The sequence below is a fragment of the Antennarius striatus genome, chromosome 20, assembly GCF_040054535.1.
Source record: "Antennarius striatus isolate MH-2024 chromosome 20, ASM4005453v1, whole genome shotgun sequence".
NCBI lineage: Eukaryota > Metazoa > Chordata > Actinopteri > Lophiiformes > Antennariidae > Antennarius > Antennarius striatus.
The window spans coordinates 10,796,685-10,813,199 of NC_090795.1; the positions used below are offsets into that span (position 1 = coordinate 10,796,685).

General features: G+C 39.3%; 2 protein-coding genes across 11 annotated transcripts; one reads left to right on the forward strand and one right to left on the reverse strand.

Moving 5' to 3' along the window:
• The first annotated feature begins 65 nt into the window (after positions 1–65).
• mak (male germ cell-associated kinase) lies at positions 66–12,355 on the forward strand. Of its 7 annotated transcripts, none has more exons than XM_068304613.1 (17): positions 66–206; positions 2,026–2,117; positions 2,276–2,669; positions 3,622–3,676; positions 3,835–3,956; positions 4,466–4,545; positions 5,506–5,638; positions 5,774–5,945; positions 6,381–6,548; positions 7,272–7,526; positions 8,361–8,569; positions 8,722–8,861; positions 9,378–9,515; positions 10,171–10,257; positions 10,901–11,017; positions 11,263–11,358; positions 11,681–12,354. In XM_068304613.1, the coding sequence occupies exons 3-17, from the start codon at positions 2,569–2,571 to the stop codon at positions 11,839–11,841; spliced, it is 2,034 nt and encodes a 677-aa protein (XP_068160714.1). In that variant the 5' UTR covers positions 66–206; positions 2,026–2,117; positions 2,276–2,568; the 3' UTR covers positions 11,842–12,354. The 7 variants fall into 7 exon arrangements, with proteins under 7 accessions (XP_068160714.1, XP_068160713.1, XP_068160719.1 ...); XM_068304612.1 differs by lacking the exon at positions 4,466–4,545 and adding an exon at positions 4,890–4,972; XM_068304618.1 differs by lacking the exon at positions 11,263–11,358 and having other exon boundaries at positions 11,681–12,355.
• A 58-nt stretch (positions 12,356–12,413) lies between these two features.
• On the reverse strand, positions 12,414–13,844 carry tmem14ca (transmembrane protein 14Ca). 4 transcript variants are annotated; one of them, XM_068304213.1, is made up of 6 exons: positions 13,772–13,832; positions 13,390–13,452; positions 13,209–13,293; positions 12,936–13,037; positions 12,716–12,803; positions 12,414–12,615 (listed from the first exon to the last, which is right to left on the reverse strand). In XM_068304213.1, the coding sequence occupies exons 3-6, from the start codon at positions 13,282–13,284 to the stop codon at positions 12,555–12,557; spliced, it is 327 nt and encodes a 108-aa protein (XP_068160314.1). In that variant the 5' UTR covers positions 13,285–13,293; positions 13,390–13,452; positions 13,772–13,832; the 3' UTR covers positions 12,414–12,554. The 4 variants fall into 4 exon arrangements, with proteins under 4 accessions (XP_068160314.1, XP_068160313.1, XP_068160315.1 ...); XM_068304212.1 differs by lacking the exon at positions 13,390–13,452 and having other exon boundaries at positions 13,772–13,844; XM_068304214.1 differs by lacking the exon at positions 13,390–13,452 and having other exon boundaries at positions 13,665–13,802.
• Positions 13,845–16,515: the final 2,671 nt, after the last annotated feature.

Consider the following 16,515-nt stretch of genomic DNA (forward strand, 5'->3'; position numbering starts at 1 on the left):
GGCATTGCGAACGCAAGCGCCTCTTGTCACCAGGGGAGCGTCTTGTTTGTGTGTACGTTTCCATGGCGAGCGTTGACACGCGCAGACACGCGCCTCACAGTAAGAACTAGATTAGTGACTCGATGGGATCTAGAACCATAAACCGTTTTCGTGTCGTGTTTTCGCAGTCAGATGAAGGCCGGGAAAAGAAAATACATATTTAAAGGGTAAGTTTGGAAGATGGAAAAAAAAATAGACATGAGTTAAAGAGAATGGTCGAGGAAATGACCTGTCAGAGCTGACATGTTATCACAAGTGTATTTCCATTTAATGTTGATAACCGTACCGGCTAGTTTTGCTAGTTCATTCAAGATTAGGTTTGGGAGTTTGGTTCAAATTTAAATGGCTAATCTGCTGTGTGTTGTTTGTGTCTAACTATATGTTGATGTATGTGAAACAAAATATACAGTTACATTAAAAAACAATAATAAGCATAACCTTACTCTGATTATTTTCCACTCTCAGCTAAGTGTTCACTCGTTTTGTCACTATAAATGACCTTGAGTAGCTTCCTATCGTCATGTGGCCAGGATACGTCTTAATTCCATTTAAATCCCTCCACGACAGATTGCCATATGTGAGAGCTGAGACCAGGCCAGCAGTCCTCTGGCTGGCTTCTCTCCTTGTCCTGGTGCTTATTATTTCATTCAGGCTTGGATGTCCAGCATGGTTTTGTTCAGAGAAATTATTTCTATCCCACAGTGGAAACAAATAAGAAATTGGGAAGTCTTTGTACTTTATGCAAAAGGTGATTGCAGATCTTTAAACATTTACATATATGTAATTTTAGTGTTGATTCATTCATTAAATGCCATTCAGCCAAATCCAGCTTGGACATTCTCTCTGGATGGAAGGTCCTGGCTCCATTCAGTGAAATAAACACTAATCTCATTTTGTTTAGCTGCCCTTGGCTTACCTGCAGCAGTACTTATTTTAACCTAAATACTACAAACCAGGACACCAGTAGATAGACTACTTGTTCTCCACACTTGACTAATGTTTCGTGAAAAGACGTGACAGATGACTTTTAAATACAATCATACCCAGATGATTAGACTTTATTATTACAATTCGATGCAAGTTATATATACATTTACTGATATATACAAAACCGTTTTGTTTGTTTTTTTCCAAAAAATCCTCACTTTTTACTTGATGTTTTCATCATATCAGAATTTTAATACTGTTTATTAAGCCAAGTCTTACAGATGGATACTGCATTTCTGCAGTTTAACCAGTACCACCTATTTTGATCACCTTGCTCAAGGCTTTATCAAAGTTATTCGCGAATGGATAACATTTATTTGGTGATTTTACACCCGAGGCATGATTCACAGCAGCCAAATCATGTGTTACTGTAATAGTGTTTAGAGACTGTATACTTCTGCCAAGGATGAGCGTTCCCTCCCATGGTTCCCTTCTCCCAAGAGCCTGGATCCATCCATAATTTTGACAACAGGAAAACAGATAATACTAGTTCTGCAGGGTCATCTATTTGTGGAAATTAACATGAACAGTCTACTTACGCTGAATTCTCCATGCAAAAAGAGAAGCTGACAAAAAGGGAGGCTACTGAGGTTCCATCATTGTCTACAGGAATCAGACAACAACAATGTCCAAAAAAATCAGTCAATCAATCAAATTTTATTTGTATATAGCTGAAATTCACAAATGACAATTTGCCTCTGAAGGCTTTGTGCAGATAAAATTGTACAGTGTATAAGAAAAATATTTAGGGAAATATGTTGTAAACTAAAATGACACATGGAAAGTTTCGTCTTCATCCTCCAACCCTTTGAATCATCTCTCCTTCTGTAATTTTAAAAGCCCTTTAGCTGAATGTACAACATAATAGAGAAATCACTGAGGCTAATAGGGCAAATCAAACCCTCTTGTCATGCAGGCCACTTGGGAAAGGTAGTGGTTGTTTGTAAGCATGATGATTACGTAACTTCCTATGTTCATCCCTCGCTGCCTAATCTGCAGAGTGCTGGCTGTGTCCTCTCCCCTGGGTGGTCATGCTTGAGTCTCCTCCTCATGAGGCAAGCACCTAATCCTGGCTCACAGAAAAGCGAGAGGTAAGCCTTAGTTTTCCTTGTCATTGGATCCTGTTTTGTGGATTTATCAGGACTGGGTTTAGCCTCTGACTATTGTGTGATTTATTGTATTCCTAGCTCATTATTCCTGTTCTGCAGCTGCTACTGATGAGTACTGTATTTCTTTACTGTCACTGAAGGTTTGCAAAGGAGCAGTGTCCGCTAAGCTACATCATCAGTATCACTTACTGCAAGATGACTTTTGAACTTCAACAACTGGTGAACATTATTATATTCTGGCCAAGAGAAAATAATTTTCCCTTGGAGAAGAACAATCGAAGTCATTGAAAGGAGAAATTGGCATAACCAGGACATCGAGAGAAGAGGACAGCAAATAGACAACACGTCCGATCAATGAATCTGCATTTTGTTTCAATCACTTGTTTAAGCAATACACAAAGTTAACAATCTGATGAAACCATCCTGAGGGAGAATGAATCGCTACACCACCCTGAAGCAGCTGGGGGATGGCACCTATGGCAGTGTGCTAATGGGGAGAAGTAATGAGTCGGGAGAACTGGTGGCTATCAAGAGGTGAGGATGATGATTGCTAATAACTTCATATATTGTCCATCTCTTGATGGCATAATAGCAAAGTCACATTAATACAGTGTTCATAGAATGATTAAAGTGGCAGAATTACCCTATTTTAAACATCAAGTTTGAGTCTGCTTCAAATTATAAAGGCTGCTTCACAACATACATATAAATATTAATTTTGGGATTTTTTTATTTCAAAAATATCCTCAAAGTTAATTATCATTTCTGTTCATTTACTTATAGAAAATCAAAGTGAAATCTTGCACTGGTGGCTATTGGCCTTCAGCTATCATCAGACCAAACAAACCGCTTACATGCCTTTGTCTCAGCAGCATGGCAGCAGAGCTCAATAATAGATGAGAAACCAGGCAGATGTCCGCTGGCTGATCATTTGGTTACCATGCAAAACAATACAAGTGATGGTGAATGGGAGTGAAAGTAGAGGGTGTCAGATATCTGACATTCTGGAAAGGACAGTTGAAACGGGCAGGTGGAGGAGAAAAAGAATACCGACTCGATCTCTCACTCTTACATAATCCCTTTTTAAAAGCTGATCAAAGAAGCTGGGGAATCGAACAGTGTCTAATACCAGTGTAATACAGAAAGTAACACACTAATAAAAAAATGACAATGTAATACATCAGGTGAGTCAGTGTGATTAACATCTACTTCCAGTTTAACCAAGACAATCTACCAAGACAATCAATATAATTTTACAATCTACAAACTTTTGGCATTTCAGTTCTTGAAATGACAAACTGAAATAAGAGATGCCTCAAAAAAGCTGAATTATTGATGGGAGTCACACAAAAGAATTTCTAAAGACAGTGACTCTACTGTACATTGGGGGTGATGTGTGTTACATGCAAATCTCATCCAATCTGTAGTTGATGCATATTTGATCTGCGCTCCAAACACTGTTCATGCTTTTGACCTCCTTTCACAGAATGAAGAGGAAGTTTTATTCATGGGAAGAATGTATGAACCTGAGAGAGGTGAAGGTAGGGACCATAATGAAATTGGCTGGTGAAGTCTTCTCCTGTTCCAATTGGCCAACAGTACTTTTATAGTGTATTTTTTCCATTTAGATTGTAAGATGTAGTCAGGATGGGTTACGTAACTGCTGTTACTCTCTCTGTTCCATGATGTGTCTCACCAGTCACTGAAGAAGCTTAACCACGCAAATGTGGTGAAACTGAAGGAGGTCATCAGAGAGAATGATCACCTCTACTTTGTCTTTGAGTATATGAAGGAGAACCTCTATCAGCTTATGAAGGACAGGTGAGAAATAATGTACAACTCAAATATGTCTCTAAAGGTCGAACATCATGATTTAGTTTAATATCATTATACAATGTTAGCGTCCTCTGAATTACAGACCTTAAAAACACCCGTTGGAAACATTTACAGTATCCACAAAAATATGGTTGTGATGTATTTTAAATCATCGTTTTTCACTTTCTTTACATGAAACTCTTCCTTGCACACAGCAGCCTGGAGACTAACAGACACTTTAGTGGAAGCTTTAATGTTTCTGCTTCTCTTGAAAGCCCAGGTGTGTGCTGCACTGACACACACCTGGGTTTTTCTTTTGTTACTAGTAGGGTGAAGTGAGGTTGAAGAAAGTCCCTAATGTTTTACAGCTAGTAATATGTTTTGATGTTTTTACTTGTGTTTTTTTAAAATTTAACATATTTTATCAATGAGTTTACGGCCACACATGCACAATAGTAATGTGATGGTGCTAACATTAGTAGATTCATGAAAATTCTGCAATTCTATTTTTACAGAAGAAAATTGTTTCCTGAGTCAGTGATACGAAATATAAGCTTTCAGATTTTGCAAGGCCTGTCATTTATTCACAAACATGGTAGGTTCCCTTCATGCTTTGCAAGTGCATGATAGTTTTTGCATGCTGCGAGATTCACTGAATAATTATGCAAGAAACTATTCATAATTGTGGTTGTTATTTTGTCTGGCTTTGTGAGCTGCCTCGTCAAACTCGTCTTCTGCCTTTTTGTGATTAACTTATGTCAATTCCTCTTTTTTTTTTTAGATTTCTTAAAGAAGCTTATCATGAAAGCTTGTACTTGTGCTTCTACTCGCTACACTCAAACTGCATGCACCCCAAGGATTTATCTTTCTTTTAACGCTTCTTTCATTTCTCTTTTACCCATCTTCCCTTTCCTTTCTGCCTCTTTGCTCTGCTGCCAGAGAGAATAAGATGTTCTCAGAGAATGAAATTAGGAACATCATGTTTCAAGTGCTTTCTGGGTTGGTTTTTGTGCATAAGCATGGTAAGAGGCTTTACTCTCTCACTCTTACAGATGTAGCATGACCTCTCCGCTGTTGCTCTAGAGCAGGGGTCTCCAAACTTTTTCCTGTAAGGGCCACATAACTTTTCCCTCTCTGATGGGGTGCCGGGGTCAGTTTGTAACAGAAAAACTGTGACGATCACAGGGCTACCTAAATGTAAACATTTGTTTTCTTCCACAAAGCCACACATAACCAGATATTAATAACCCTTTACGGAATCTTAACAGAAAAAAGAAATGAAATAAATAATAACTAAAAATGAAATAAATTACACTATTTATGAAATAGATAATAACCAGAGTGTTTTTCTGGTAATGTCCAGTGGGCCGTGCCAAATGCAGAGGTGGGCCGTACTTTGGGGACCACTGCTCTTGAGTGTTGGATAGTGCTTACAGCTGTAGTTTACTGTGTCCTTCTCTGCTTATGATTGTGATTTGAAACCTTCAGAATCTCCATTATAAGGCAACATTCATTTTTCATACAGTAGCTCAGCTTGATGTTAACTTTTCTCCAGGTTTCTTTCACCGGGACATGAAGCCAGAGAATCTCCTGTGTATGGGTCCAGAACTGGTTAAAATAGCAGATTTTGGCCTGGCCAGAGAGATCCGCTCCAAACCTCCCTATACAGATTACGTATCAACTAGATGGTGAGAGTGCTGTCAGAGGAAAATTTATGCATCAGCTACATTGTGCTAGACCTGTTTGTAAAGGTCTCACTTGGAGCTCCTGATTTTTGAGCTATGCCGCTTGGCAGCTCCTTCATTTGTCTGTTTTCTGTCCAGGTACCGGGCTCCAGAAGTCCTGCTCCGGTCATCCACCTACAGCTCTCCTATTGATCTGTGGGCTGTGGGTTGCATCATGGCTGAACTCTACAGTCTCAGACCTCTATTCCCTGGGAACAGTGAAGTCGATGAGATCTTCAAGATCTGCCAAGTCCTTGGTACAGTCAAAAAGGTGAACAGAAACTGTACAGAAGAGAAATGATTGACATTTATTCAGGGTTTAACACTAATTGGGAGATGATCCTGACAGATTTGTTGAGAAAAAATATTTCAGTTATAGGAATAGGTTTACATTGACCAGGAAAAATATTTCTGTCGTGCAAAGAAGCTAAAGTTACCAAGTTACCAAGTTTTTAGATATATATACAGAGACAACATTTGTATAACCCAGCCAGGAACTTGTTTGTGACCTACAAGAGCAGAGTGGCACAAAGTTGTTTAGTTCAAATTTACATTCCAGCACTACAAAACATGTCAAACCTGTTAAGCATTTTCTCACATCAGTCACATTGTTGTCTTGTGTGATTGTCACGCTTTATTCTATACTGATTTCAATCTGTGAAAACATTAACAAATATAATAAATAACCAGTTTTCTCCTTCCCTAGACGGATTGGCCGGAGGGTCATCAACTGGCTTCTGCTATGAACTTTCGCTTCCCTCAATGTGTGCCGACACACCTGAAGACCCTCATCCCTAATGCTAGCAATGAGGCTATTGCCCTGATGAAGGACCTGCTGCAGTGGGATCCCAAAAAAAGACCCACTGCTGTACAGGTAGGCAAGGCCAAGCCTCAAAGTCAGTTCTAACTGTCTGATTAATCACATACATTCTGAAAAGCTGTTCTCTGGAGGTCAGGGGATTTACTTGAACCTCATGGAGAAGGTACCGGTAATTTAACTTGAATCTTTAAAAAAGACACCCGTCCACAGCGATTCCACTCTCATCACCTCATACAGATTACAGTACATGTTGTTTTGATACTGAGATTGGGTTAGCATCCTAATCCCGGTCATTTTAAATAGAATTTAAATCCTACTTCATTCTCTCTGACACTGCTAAATGTTCTACCTCTTCTGGTGTGTTTTGTGTCAGTTACACAACATTTGGTCACCACGTAGATCACAATAATTTATTTTCCTATGAGACAGTTTGATTACCCTGCAGGCCCATTGTCGGAAACATCTTTCCAACAGAAGTGACAACACTTTTCCATTCTCCACTTATACCCCTCTAAGGTATAGGATACACAGCTATTTTTAGATCACTGGGAAAAAAAGCTATTTAAATTCCCAAACAAACAAAGAAGTTATTTAAGTGGAATTTTAAACTAAAGGATTTGGGTATGTAGTATCCATGTTGTTGTTGCATAAAGCGTTCGTGTTACGGAATTCATCAACCTGAATATATCTTGATCTTGATTGCATGAAAAAACAGTGCTTGCAGAATATTCAGAATAACAATGAATTCTCTTTCTGTCTCTCTCTCTTGCTGTCAAGGCGTTGCGTTACCAGTATTTCCAGGTGGGTCAGATCTTAGGCCCTCGTCCGCAGAGCCAGGAGGTCAAGAAGGTCCCGACTAGGCCGCTAGCACAGAAACAGGCCTCAGAGCCCAAGATGGATGCCCAGCAGTCCTCCTCTGAGTCCAAAACCTCTGCATCCTCCACCAGAAGCCAGAAGCTGCAGCATCACCAGCCTCTCCAGCAGATCCCCCTTCCCCAAATAGACAATAAACCAGGAGACCTCAGCCATGGGGTGAGAGTCTACAAACCAAAACATTATTTTTTTTAAACTATTTTATGTTTAATAGTATGTGAAGATGAGAACAACATTAATTAGATAATAGATTGTCTTTACATTTGCTGGAAATCCAACACATTGAGACCTTTGTTCTTATGGCTCTCACCGGTACTTTATTTATCTTTTATTTCTCCAGGAGATAGAATCTCTTTCACAAGCCAAGAGGCTGGTCTGATGCAACAAAAAAAATCTACAGGATTTGGGCATAAAACAAACACATTGTTATATATTTACAGATAAGAACAGTAGGTATACATTTCTGTTAATCGAAAGAGTCTTGAATTTACACAGGGATATGAGCCCATGAAGTTGAAGTGAGTTCTGAATGTGGTTCCAGGTCCAGGGAGCATCATAGGAGAAAGCAAATCTACCAAGTTTTGTATGTATCCTCAGGATTTTATACAGCATCCGCATGGAATAGTGAGAGTTTCACACATTGTGAGCTGGAAACAACAGGCTGAACAGATATAATGGTAGTTTCTGCAGGATGGCTCCGTGAATAAACATAATCTAGCGGTGTTGTCCCTGAGTGTCAGTGAGAGAAGAGAAGTAGAGAACAAAGTGATGGGTTCTGAACGCTGAGTTGGTGATGACATGTTAGGCCCTGTGGTACACTGTGTCAAGGCATTTGAGTTGAGGAAGCAGCACGCATATAAATAAGGTCCTCATTATGTAACGTACCTAAAATATTGCCTTAACCTGTTTTTTTTTTCTGGCTAGCAAGGTTAAAACAACTTCTATTCCTGTTATAAAATCCCATCAGAGCTCTCCTTATAATGTCTTCTGCAGAAAGCAGCACCAGTGGGCAGGGATAACACCATTACTGGTGGTGGGATGGGGGTGGTGAAGAACAGCCGTCGCCGCTGGGGACAGACAGTAAGCAAGACCACAGACAGCTGGGAAGAATCTGACCCGTCAGAAACCGCAGCCTCCAACTCGAAGAAACCCAGCCTGGGGAACGCGGAGGAGGGGAGGGACCCAGTGGAGCTCCGCCCACAGTGAGTGTGAAGAGAACCGGATTTGCAATTTAAGCATCAGCATACGTGTTTACACGACATCGTATGATGATAAGTATGTATATCAAAATTTTCTTTCTAATACATTAGAATGGGAGTAAGTAGTAAAGCATCTTGTCATTTCCTTATTTCAGACCCAAAGAGCAGAAACCTCTATATTCCTTCAGCACGGTTACTAAGTTACCCAACAATGTTAAAATTGGACAAATTGACTCCAATCTCCCAGGATCTGCTGCACGGCAGCACTACCTGAGCCAGTCAAGATACTTACCAGGTGAGAACACACAATGACCAACCAGTTGGGTCATTATAATGATGACCATTATCGGTTCATCGTCTCTGCTGATACCAGCCGATTTATGGCGGAACATGACCGCTTGTAGACCTAATTATGGAGTACAAGACTGAGGAAGATATTATGCACCAACATTTACTGTACTTCTAATATGAGACAAAGGTGAAATAAAGATGAATAAAATTATTTCACTCTAGAGTGGTTAAATATGCTTTATCAATAACAGTATCCTGAAAAGTATGTTTCCCCAAAGAAGACGAATCAGAAACTTCATGCATAAAATCGTGTGACGTGCAAAATTGTCTAATACCTCATCAGAAGGCCTTGTTGACCTTTGAGATTTCTTGTTGTGAACTGGAATGACTCCATTCCATAAAATTAATTCACGAGGCGCGTCAATTTCATGTCACGGAGTGGAATGGAATCAAGGTGTTTATTTGGAGTCAGCTGATCGGCCAGTCACTCTGCTAACAGCACGATTTCCGTTGCATAAAGGCTTGATTGGGAAGAACCAGACCTCTGCTGCAGAAAAGGAGTTGAGGGGAATGACACTGCGTGACCTTTGGGAGAACTCTTCCAACACTGTACTCGGCCCTATTGGAGGAGGATTGTCTGTCACCAGAGCCGGTGCAGGTAATGACCGATATCTAATCAAAGGGAATAATCTATCTAGGATGGCTCCTTATGTTTGGCTCCAAACTTTATTGAGCCTCACTACAACTGGACTCACCTTGCAGTGGGAACTGCCAGCATTTCGATGCCACTGTTACTTAATATGACCTCTATGTGAGAGTAATGCTCATGATGGAGCTGACGTCTCCTGATCAGTTGTTATGGGGTTGGCCACAGCCTGGATAGAATCAACTCAGCATCTAGGAGACTTCTATACTGTATATCATTTGTCATGTAGGCAGACACACAGTCAGGATTCCTTGCCGTCCCTCCTCCTTTCCTCTCATCTTCTTTCTTTCACCGTCTCTCTCTATTGCTTATTCATGAGATGAAGACTGTCGGCACAAGATCAAGTGCTCCTTAAATGGCACTCAAATAATCCCCTGCTCATTAATTCCATCTATCACACACTGTTTGGATACTACTCCTATACTTTATACCATTTCCTTGTTGTGAAGTGAAGATTTGTTCTTTTTTTTGACTTTATCTCTAACTCCTTTGTCAGTGCTAACATGCACAGTACATGTTTCTTTGTTTTCCTTTCAAAATTTCTCATTCTTCTTTCTATCTAATTGCATGTCTACCCGCTTCATCTCTACTTTTGCCATGAGACTAGTAGAGAACACCTCTAATTCTGCAGATAGCCCACCAGAGAAAACATATTTTAAAGAGAGAATACTGGAAAAACTCGATCTCTCTAAAGGTATTTAATTGCAGTGACTTTTCCCACTGATCTACACGTAGATATCTCCGACTCCTTCACTGTAAGATACTTGTCATGTTAATGTTCTACTGTATATAAACATTGTCGTTGTGGTTAGTATGGCAGCTTCAGTTATTCCCCCATCTACTTAACATGAGAAAGACCCAACTGTTAAATGCTCTGCAGGAGCCTCCAGTACACATACACAATTTAACCAAAGAACTAAGAACTCCTGCAGCTGAATAGATGGTAAATAACACTACAACCACATCTTCATAAGGAAACAATGAGGCTTTTCACTAATTATACTGATAACCATCACATGACTGCTGGTAAGGCAGACTGACGGTATCACTAGAAAAGCTGAATGAGTTCATTCACTTTATCTTAGTCAAAGTTTGGGTCTTTATTAGCTTTTACATATGCAGTAGCTACATTTATGCCAAGAATGAATAATTAATTCCCCCAAATGTGAATTATTTATTATGTGTATTTACTCAAATGTGATCTTTGTATGTTCTAAGAGGTGCTTAAAGTTTTAACTTGCATGATATTGACTGGACGTCCATGCTAGAATGGTAGCTGGAAGTTTCACCGGAGAAAACAGACCAAAATAATGAACTCTTTCTATGCTCTCTTTTAGGCAATTTTGTGAGCGCCAAATACAACCTGTCTGGTGCATATATGCCTTCATTCCAAAAGAAAGAGGTGGGCTCAGTGGGACAGAGAATCCAGCTTGCCCCCTTGGTTGGCCAGCAAAGTAAGATTTTGTTCCATTAATAAAAAACATTTGATTTTAGGTAACTTTCCCTTGTCCCAACTTTTATATATGAAAGTTACTATTATCTGAAACATTAATGTGAAGTCAATGCTGTTTGTGGATTCTGCTCCTTTATGGTCATTCTGTACTCCACTTCCTGCTTACTTCTCCCTACTCAATCTCTAGTTTCTTACTTCCAAAATCTCATTCATTTGGGCTGTCTGTCTTTTTTCCCCTCCTTCCAGTCAATCTTTCTTCCTCTCCTGATAATCAAAAAAACAAACCAAAACTTGCAAAGGCCAAGCCCCTATCCAACTCATGTTTCAGTGAAACTAATGAAGGTATTGACATTTCTTAAAACTTGCTATTCAGGCTTTTTTGGTTCATGTTTGAGTCATATTTTACTAACACAGCTATATTATATTATTAAATGTGGCAAATGCTTCTTTTCCTTGTCCATTTCTGCTTCTGTTCAACGGAATTTTTTAAAAACTTTCAATAGTTACAAACTACAAATCTTATATATTGGGAGCTGATGTGAATGCCTTGCATTATATAGAGTATATTAAGGCTGTTCTTAAAAGTAAATTAAAAATGCATCCAGTATTCACAGCATATTTGTGAAGTAAATGAAGTAAATGACACACTGGCATGTTATTCCAGATTACGAGGGCTGGAGGAAAAGGGTGGACAGGACACAGATGGAGGGGAGCAGCTACTCAGCGCTGGGGAAAACCTCTGGGAACCTCCTGACCAGAGCTCCTGCTGTACAGCCTATCCATGGCAGGGTGGACTGGGCCTCCAAATATGGTGGAAATCGCTAGTTCAGAAGGATGGTGCAGCATCCGCTGCTCCTTGGACTACACTGGACACATCTTTAGCCTAAGAAATCAACTTCAAACTGGTGAATTCTGTATGATCCCCCCAAAAAACTGTCAGGTTGCTGGTTGAAACACAAGACACAGTGATCATTTTTTCAAGAGACAATTTTTTGCTTTGGTGGCATCATCTCCAGACAGCCTGACATGTAAAGTGTACATTCAGTATGTTGCCATGATGCTGACGTTGTGTGCAAGACAATCCCATTGTATTCCTGAAGGACCCAGTATGAGCTAATTCTAGCATTAACATTGGGATACTCTGTGTAGTAGTGTTTTTTACTCGAGTTTTCATCACATATTGCTTTACAACAAGAGGATAGTCTTTTATAATGGTTCCTGTAATGCTATCTTTTACCATAGGTGAAAAAAAAACCCTATATGAAAGGACTTCTCAGCCTGATGATGTATGACTGCGCACCTCTTTGTATTATGTGAAAAATAACTGAATGTTTTTTAACATTTTATAAAAATAAATTCATATTGCATTCAATCAAAAAGCACAAGACACCTTTTTCTGTTATACAAACAAGTTACTGTATTTTATTCTCAAATGTACACTTTTCTTTTAAAAAATTATATTAACATTCAAAAGTAAATGATCAAAACTAACAAAATGCTGCTCAAATAGAAGACAGGCACTTGTTGAAATCCTCACTTCACTGAGAAGCCACTGGTTTCTGGAGCAGCGCCAGGCTCAGCTTTCCCACCATTAGGAGACTAGAAAAAGGGAATTGTGGAATTGTATGGCAATCAAAAAGTGTTCATGGCATATGTCCTTCATAGGACATGGTTTAAGTCCTATAAAGGACATTCATACCTTGCTCCAGCCATCAAGCCAGCTGGCATGAACTTCCTGGAGCTATAGAACCTCTTTCCCATGATACCAGTCAGAGCTCCTGATGTAGCTGAAAGACATCATGAGGCAGAAAATGTTGACCATTATTGACATTAAACTCTGATAGTGTTTCACTCTTTAGCCATTAAATATATACTCTTCCAAGTACACAACAAATCCATTATATTCTTAGTATACCCACCAAGGGACACCCAAACATTTTTGGGATCATTGGAGATCTGGTAGGCCCCACAACCCGCCAGGCCACCAAACAGAAGGCCAGCAGCAAGGGAGGGGACACTGCCTGGAAACAAGACACAGTAGGTCAACACATGAACCTGGTATCTGCAAGATGGAGAAGAATCTATAGAGGTGTTAATGGATAATATATTTTAATTTTACAGCAAAACAGAAATGATTGTATAAGCATGTAAACCATCACTGCTGAATTTTTTTGACAACACACTAACAATACCTGCTTTCACATAACCGATAATTCCTCCTGATGTAATGAGGGCTGAGTATCCATATCCGACCCAATCCACTGACATGTTGGACACCTGTCAGGGTCACAGAGAAAGAACCAAACAATCACTCTCACAATGTTTTACAGGAACTATTTCAATTCAGTCAGCTTCCTGTTCTGAACTACTTACTGATGCGAGAATATCTAAAGGATTGACGGACTGCTGGAACACAGAGCTGCTACAGAAAACGAGCTGTGGTAGCAGGAGATATAGAAGCATTTTAACGAACTCTTCCCGCTGTCGCCCGTTTTGATCAACTATCGGTACATTATGGCTGTGACTTGTTATGTGTCTGTGTCTGGTTTGTTAGATAAGATTAACTTAAGCTACGCCTTAGCCTAAACACAAACTGGACTCACAACAAAGGACTACAGGAAAACAAATAGCATTCAGTGAAAACTTACAGACGTCTGTAGGATATAACCTATGTTTTCTGCAGACTCAGCAGGGTTTCAAACGTGTAATACTTTAAAATCTAACAATTTGAAGGGTAAATGTAGCTGCATATAACCTTGCTAGTCCAGTTTGTCCTCTTGTCAAGAACGACGGCCTGTTCTCCACCGAACACAAATTATCGACGCACAAAGTAGGAGGCAGGGTGCCTGATGGGAAATGTAGGCACTGGTGCGTGGATGCCAGATTCACAAGATTAATGAAATAAAATACGTATATAAACAGTACTACTACTACTACTACTACTACTACTACTACTACTACTACTACTACTACTACTACTACTACTACTACTACCACTACCAATAATAATAATAATAATAATAATAATAATAATAATAATAATAATAATAGCAATAATAGTAATAATAGTAATAGCAATAGCAATAATAATAATTATTATTATTATTATTAAATTGTTATTCTTATTCATATTCTACTTATTATTATTATTATTATTATTATTATTATTATTATTATTATATGAAAATGAGCATGACAAGTCTTGTTATTGTTCTTTAAGGAACATTTATTAATATATTATACAAATTATATTATTGTTTGAGATTTTTTAAAATGCATGTTATACTCCAATTTTACGATATTTTTTGTCATTTTTGTTGTTGTTGCTGTTGCTGTTGTTGTTGTTGTTGTTGGTGGTGGTGGTGGTAGTGGAGGTGGTGATGGTGGCGGTGGTAGTGATGGTGTTGTTGTCATAGGCCACGTGTTTACATTTAATGATTCATTAAAGCGGAATCTATTTTTTAGTTAGTTAGTTAGTTAGTTTTTTTGTTTGTTTGTGTGTTTGTTTGTTTGTTTGTTCGTTTGCTTGCTTCTTTTGTCTCGTACAGTTAAAATACAGATTAGGCGCCTTCAAACAAGGTTTATTTGTATTTCTATACTGTAGGATAAGAACTGAACCCTGTTTACATGAGTCCCGCTCATTCAAGGTTCAGTGACAATCGTGAAAGACTGGATTGGTTTTTATTTGAAGCCACAAGATGGCGCCATAGGATTAGATAACGTTGTTTTTTAGCCCCTATCCCAACGTCCGCGAGTTTTAGGTGGACCTTTTAAAATCTCAATGGTTCTCCGTATGTCTTACTTTACATTCAGAAAAAAAGGTCTGCACAGAGGCAGGACTAAGCTTGAAATTCATCTCTTTGCATGAGTATCTGAGGAACCTGTGCTGACTCAGATGGAGTTGGATGCTTGATGAAACCGGGCAGGTTTAGTTTTGGATATGTGGTTAAGTTCATGAAGAAGGACAGGTAAGTAAAGATCAAAAAGTGTTCTTAAGGAGGCATCTTTTCATTTATGTGATTAAGTTTTAAATAAAGATGACGTTTTCCTGCGTTTTGACCCATTGTCACACTTTGTATCTTTGTATTTCCACATGATCATCTTGACCACCTGTTTTGGGTTTTTTTGGGTTTTATTTGTTCATAGCATCAGTTTGACAGTTTCTAAAATGTTCTTTTTCTCAGACGTTCATTCTTGGATTCCTTTTTACTTCACCTGCGGCGCGTCTTCTCACTTCTCCGGAAGCAAGGTGGCGCTAGGAGACAATCTTGGACAGAAGCGTTTTGTTTCGTGCAATAGGCCGGGAACCCGCTCACTCCAGACTCCACAGACTGAACATCGGGCGCTGCAGTGTTGGGATACTTGCCGTCTTCAGCAGTCAGCTCCAAGGGGTGCGATAAGAAGATCCAACCGGCCACTTCATGACTATGCAACTTCGCTGTAACTTAGAAATCAAGAAATGCGTCGGGTTTTTCCATCAATAAACAACGAAGAAGAAACCTTTCTGGAATTTTTCACCATTTTTCGACCAAAAAAGACAGGGAATTTACGAGTCTGTTATAAAAATATTTGGACACCATACATACGCACTATTTAATAATAATAATAATAATAATAATAATAATAATAATAATAATAATAATAATAATAATAATAATAATCTCAACGTAAATGACTGCTCAAAAGGCCTGAGGTACGGCCGTGGACGTCACCTATTAAACATAGCTCACGGTTTTAGGAAGATGAATATTGCCGGAGGCCTGCTGCTATGGTGCTATGGTGGAAGTGGTTGAAACCAAGCCTTAGACAAACAGAATGGATATTCAAAACGTACCCCGCTCTTGTCTGAGAGTAGCCCACTCAGACATCTCTGCTTTAAAAACTTAGTCCTCCCTTAGTGCGCACAGCCTCAAACAATATTTCCCCCGCCAGCCCCACTCCACGTCCCCCAGCTCCCTCTCTTTTGTCCAGTCCTGTTGAGGTCTATATAGCTGCAGGTATTGTGTGCGCAGTTAAAATGCGCTCGCCTTTGAAGTCAAACATGAAGGCTTGTTTTAAATATTAACACCAGAATAAAAAAAAATCTATACATTCTATGTGGAACTATGCAATGGTAAAAATCTCAACAATAAAATACTTCTTTGGGGAAATGCAGAAAGAAATGTATTTGTAAATTATAAAAAGTTTTCAGAATATTTTCAATGTCTGTATTATAGATGCGTATAACATGCGTGTTTGATTTAGAGAATCCATGCAGCTGTCTGCAAGCTACATGAGCCTCCCGTTGGCGTGTGTGTGCGAGCACGCGTGCGCGTGCATGTGCTCCGTCCGAAACTTAAAAGAGGAGAAAAGAGGTTTAGAAGCAAAGCTTTGACCATTATCACCTATGTGTGAGCACGTGTTGCTCCCCTCAGCGCGCACGTGTGTGTGTGTGTGTGTGTGTGTGTGTGTGTGTGTGTGTGTGTGTGTGTGTGTGTGTGTGTGTGTGTGTGTGTGTGT

Coding starts and splice junctions, on each gene's coding strand:
- mak (XM_068304612.1), top strand. CDS start 2,569: ATGAATCGCTACACCACCCTGAAGCAGCTGGGGGATGGCACCTATGGC. Junction 4,973..5,505: donor GGTTTTTGTGCATAAGCATG/GTAAGAGGCTTT, acceptor ACTTTTCTCCAG/GTTTCTTTCACCGGGACATG. Junction 11,018..11,262: donor CCCCTTGGTTGGCCAGCAAA/GTAAGATTTTGT, acceptor CCCTCCTTCCAG/TCAATCTTTCTTCCTCTCCT.
- tmem14ca (XM_068304211.1), bottom strand. CDS start 13,479: ATGCTTCTATATCTCCTGCTACCACAGCTCGTTTTCTGTAGCAGCTCT. Junction 13,038..13,208: donor TATCGGTTATGTGAAAGCAG/GTATTGTTAGTG, acceptor TCTTGTTTCCAG/GCAGTGTCCCCTCCCTTGCT. Junction 12,616..12,715: donor GGCTTGATGGCTGGAGCAAG/GTATGAATGTCC, acceptor CCCTTTTTCTAG/TCTCCTAATGGTGGGAAAGC.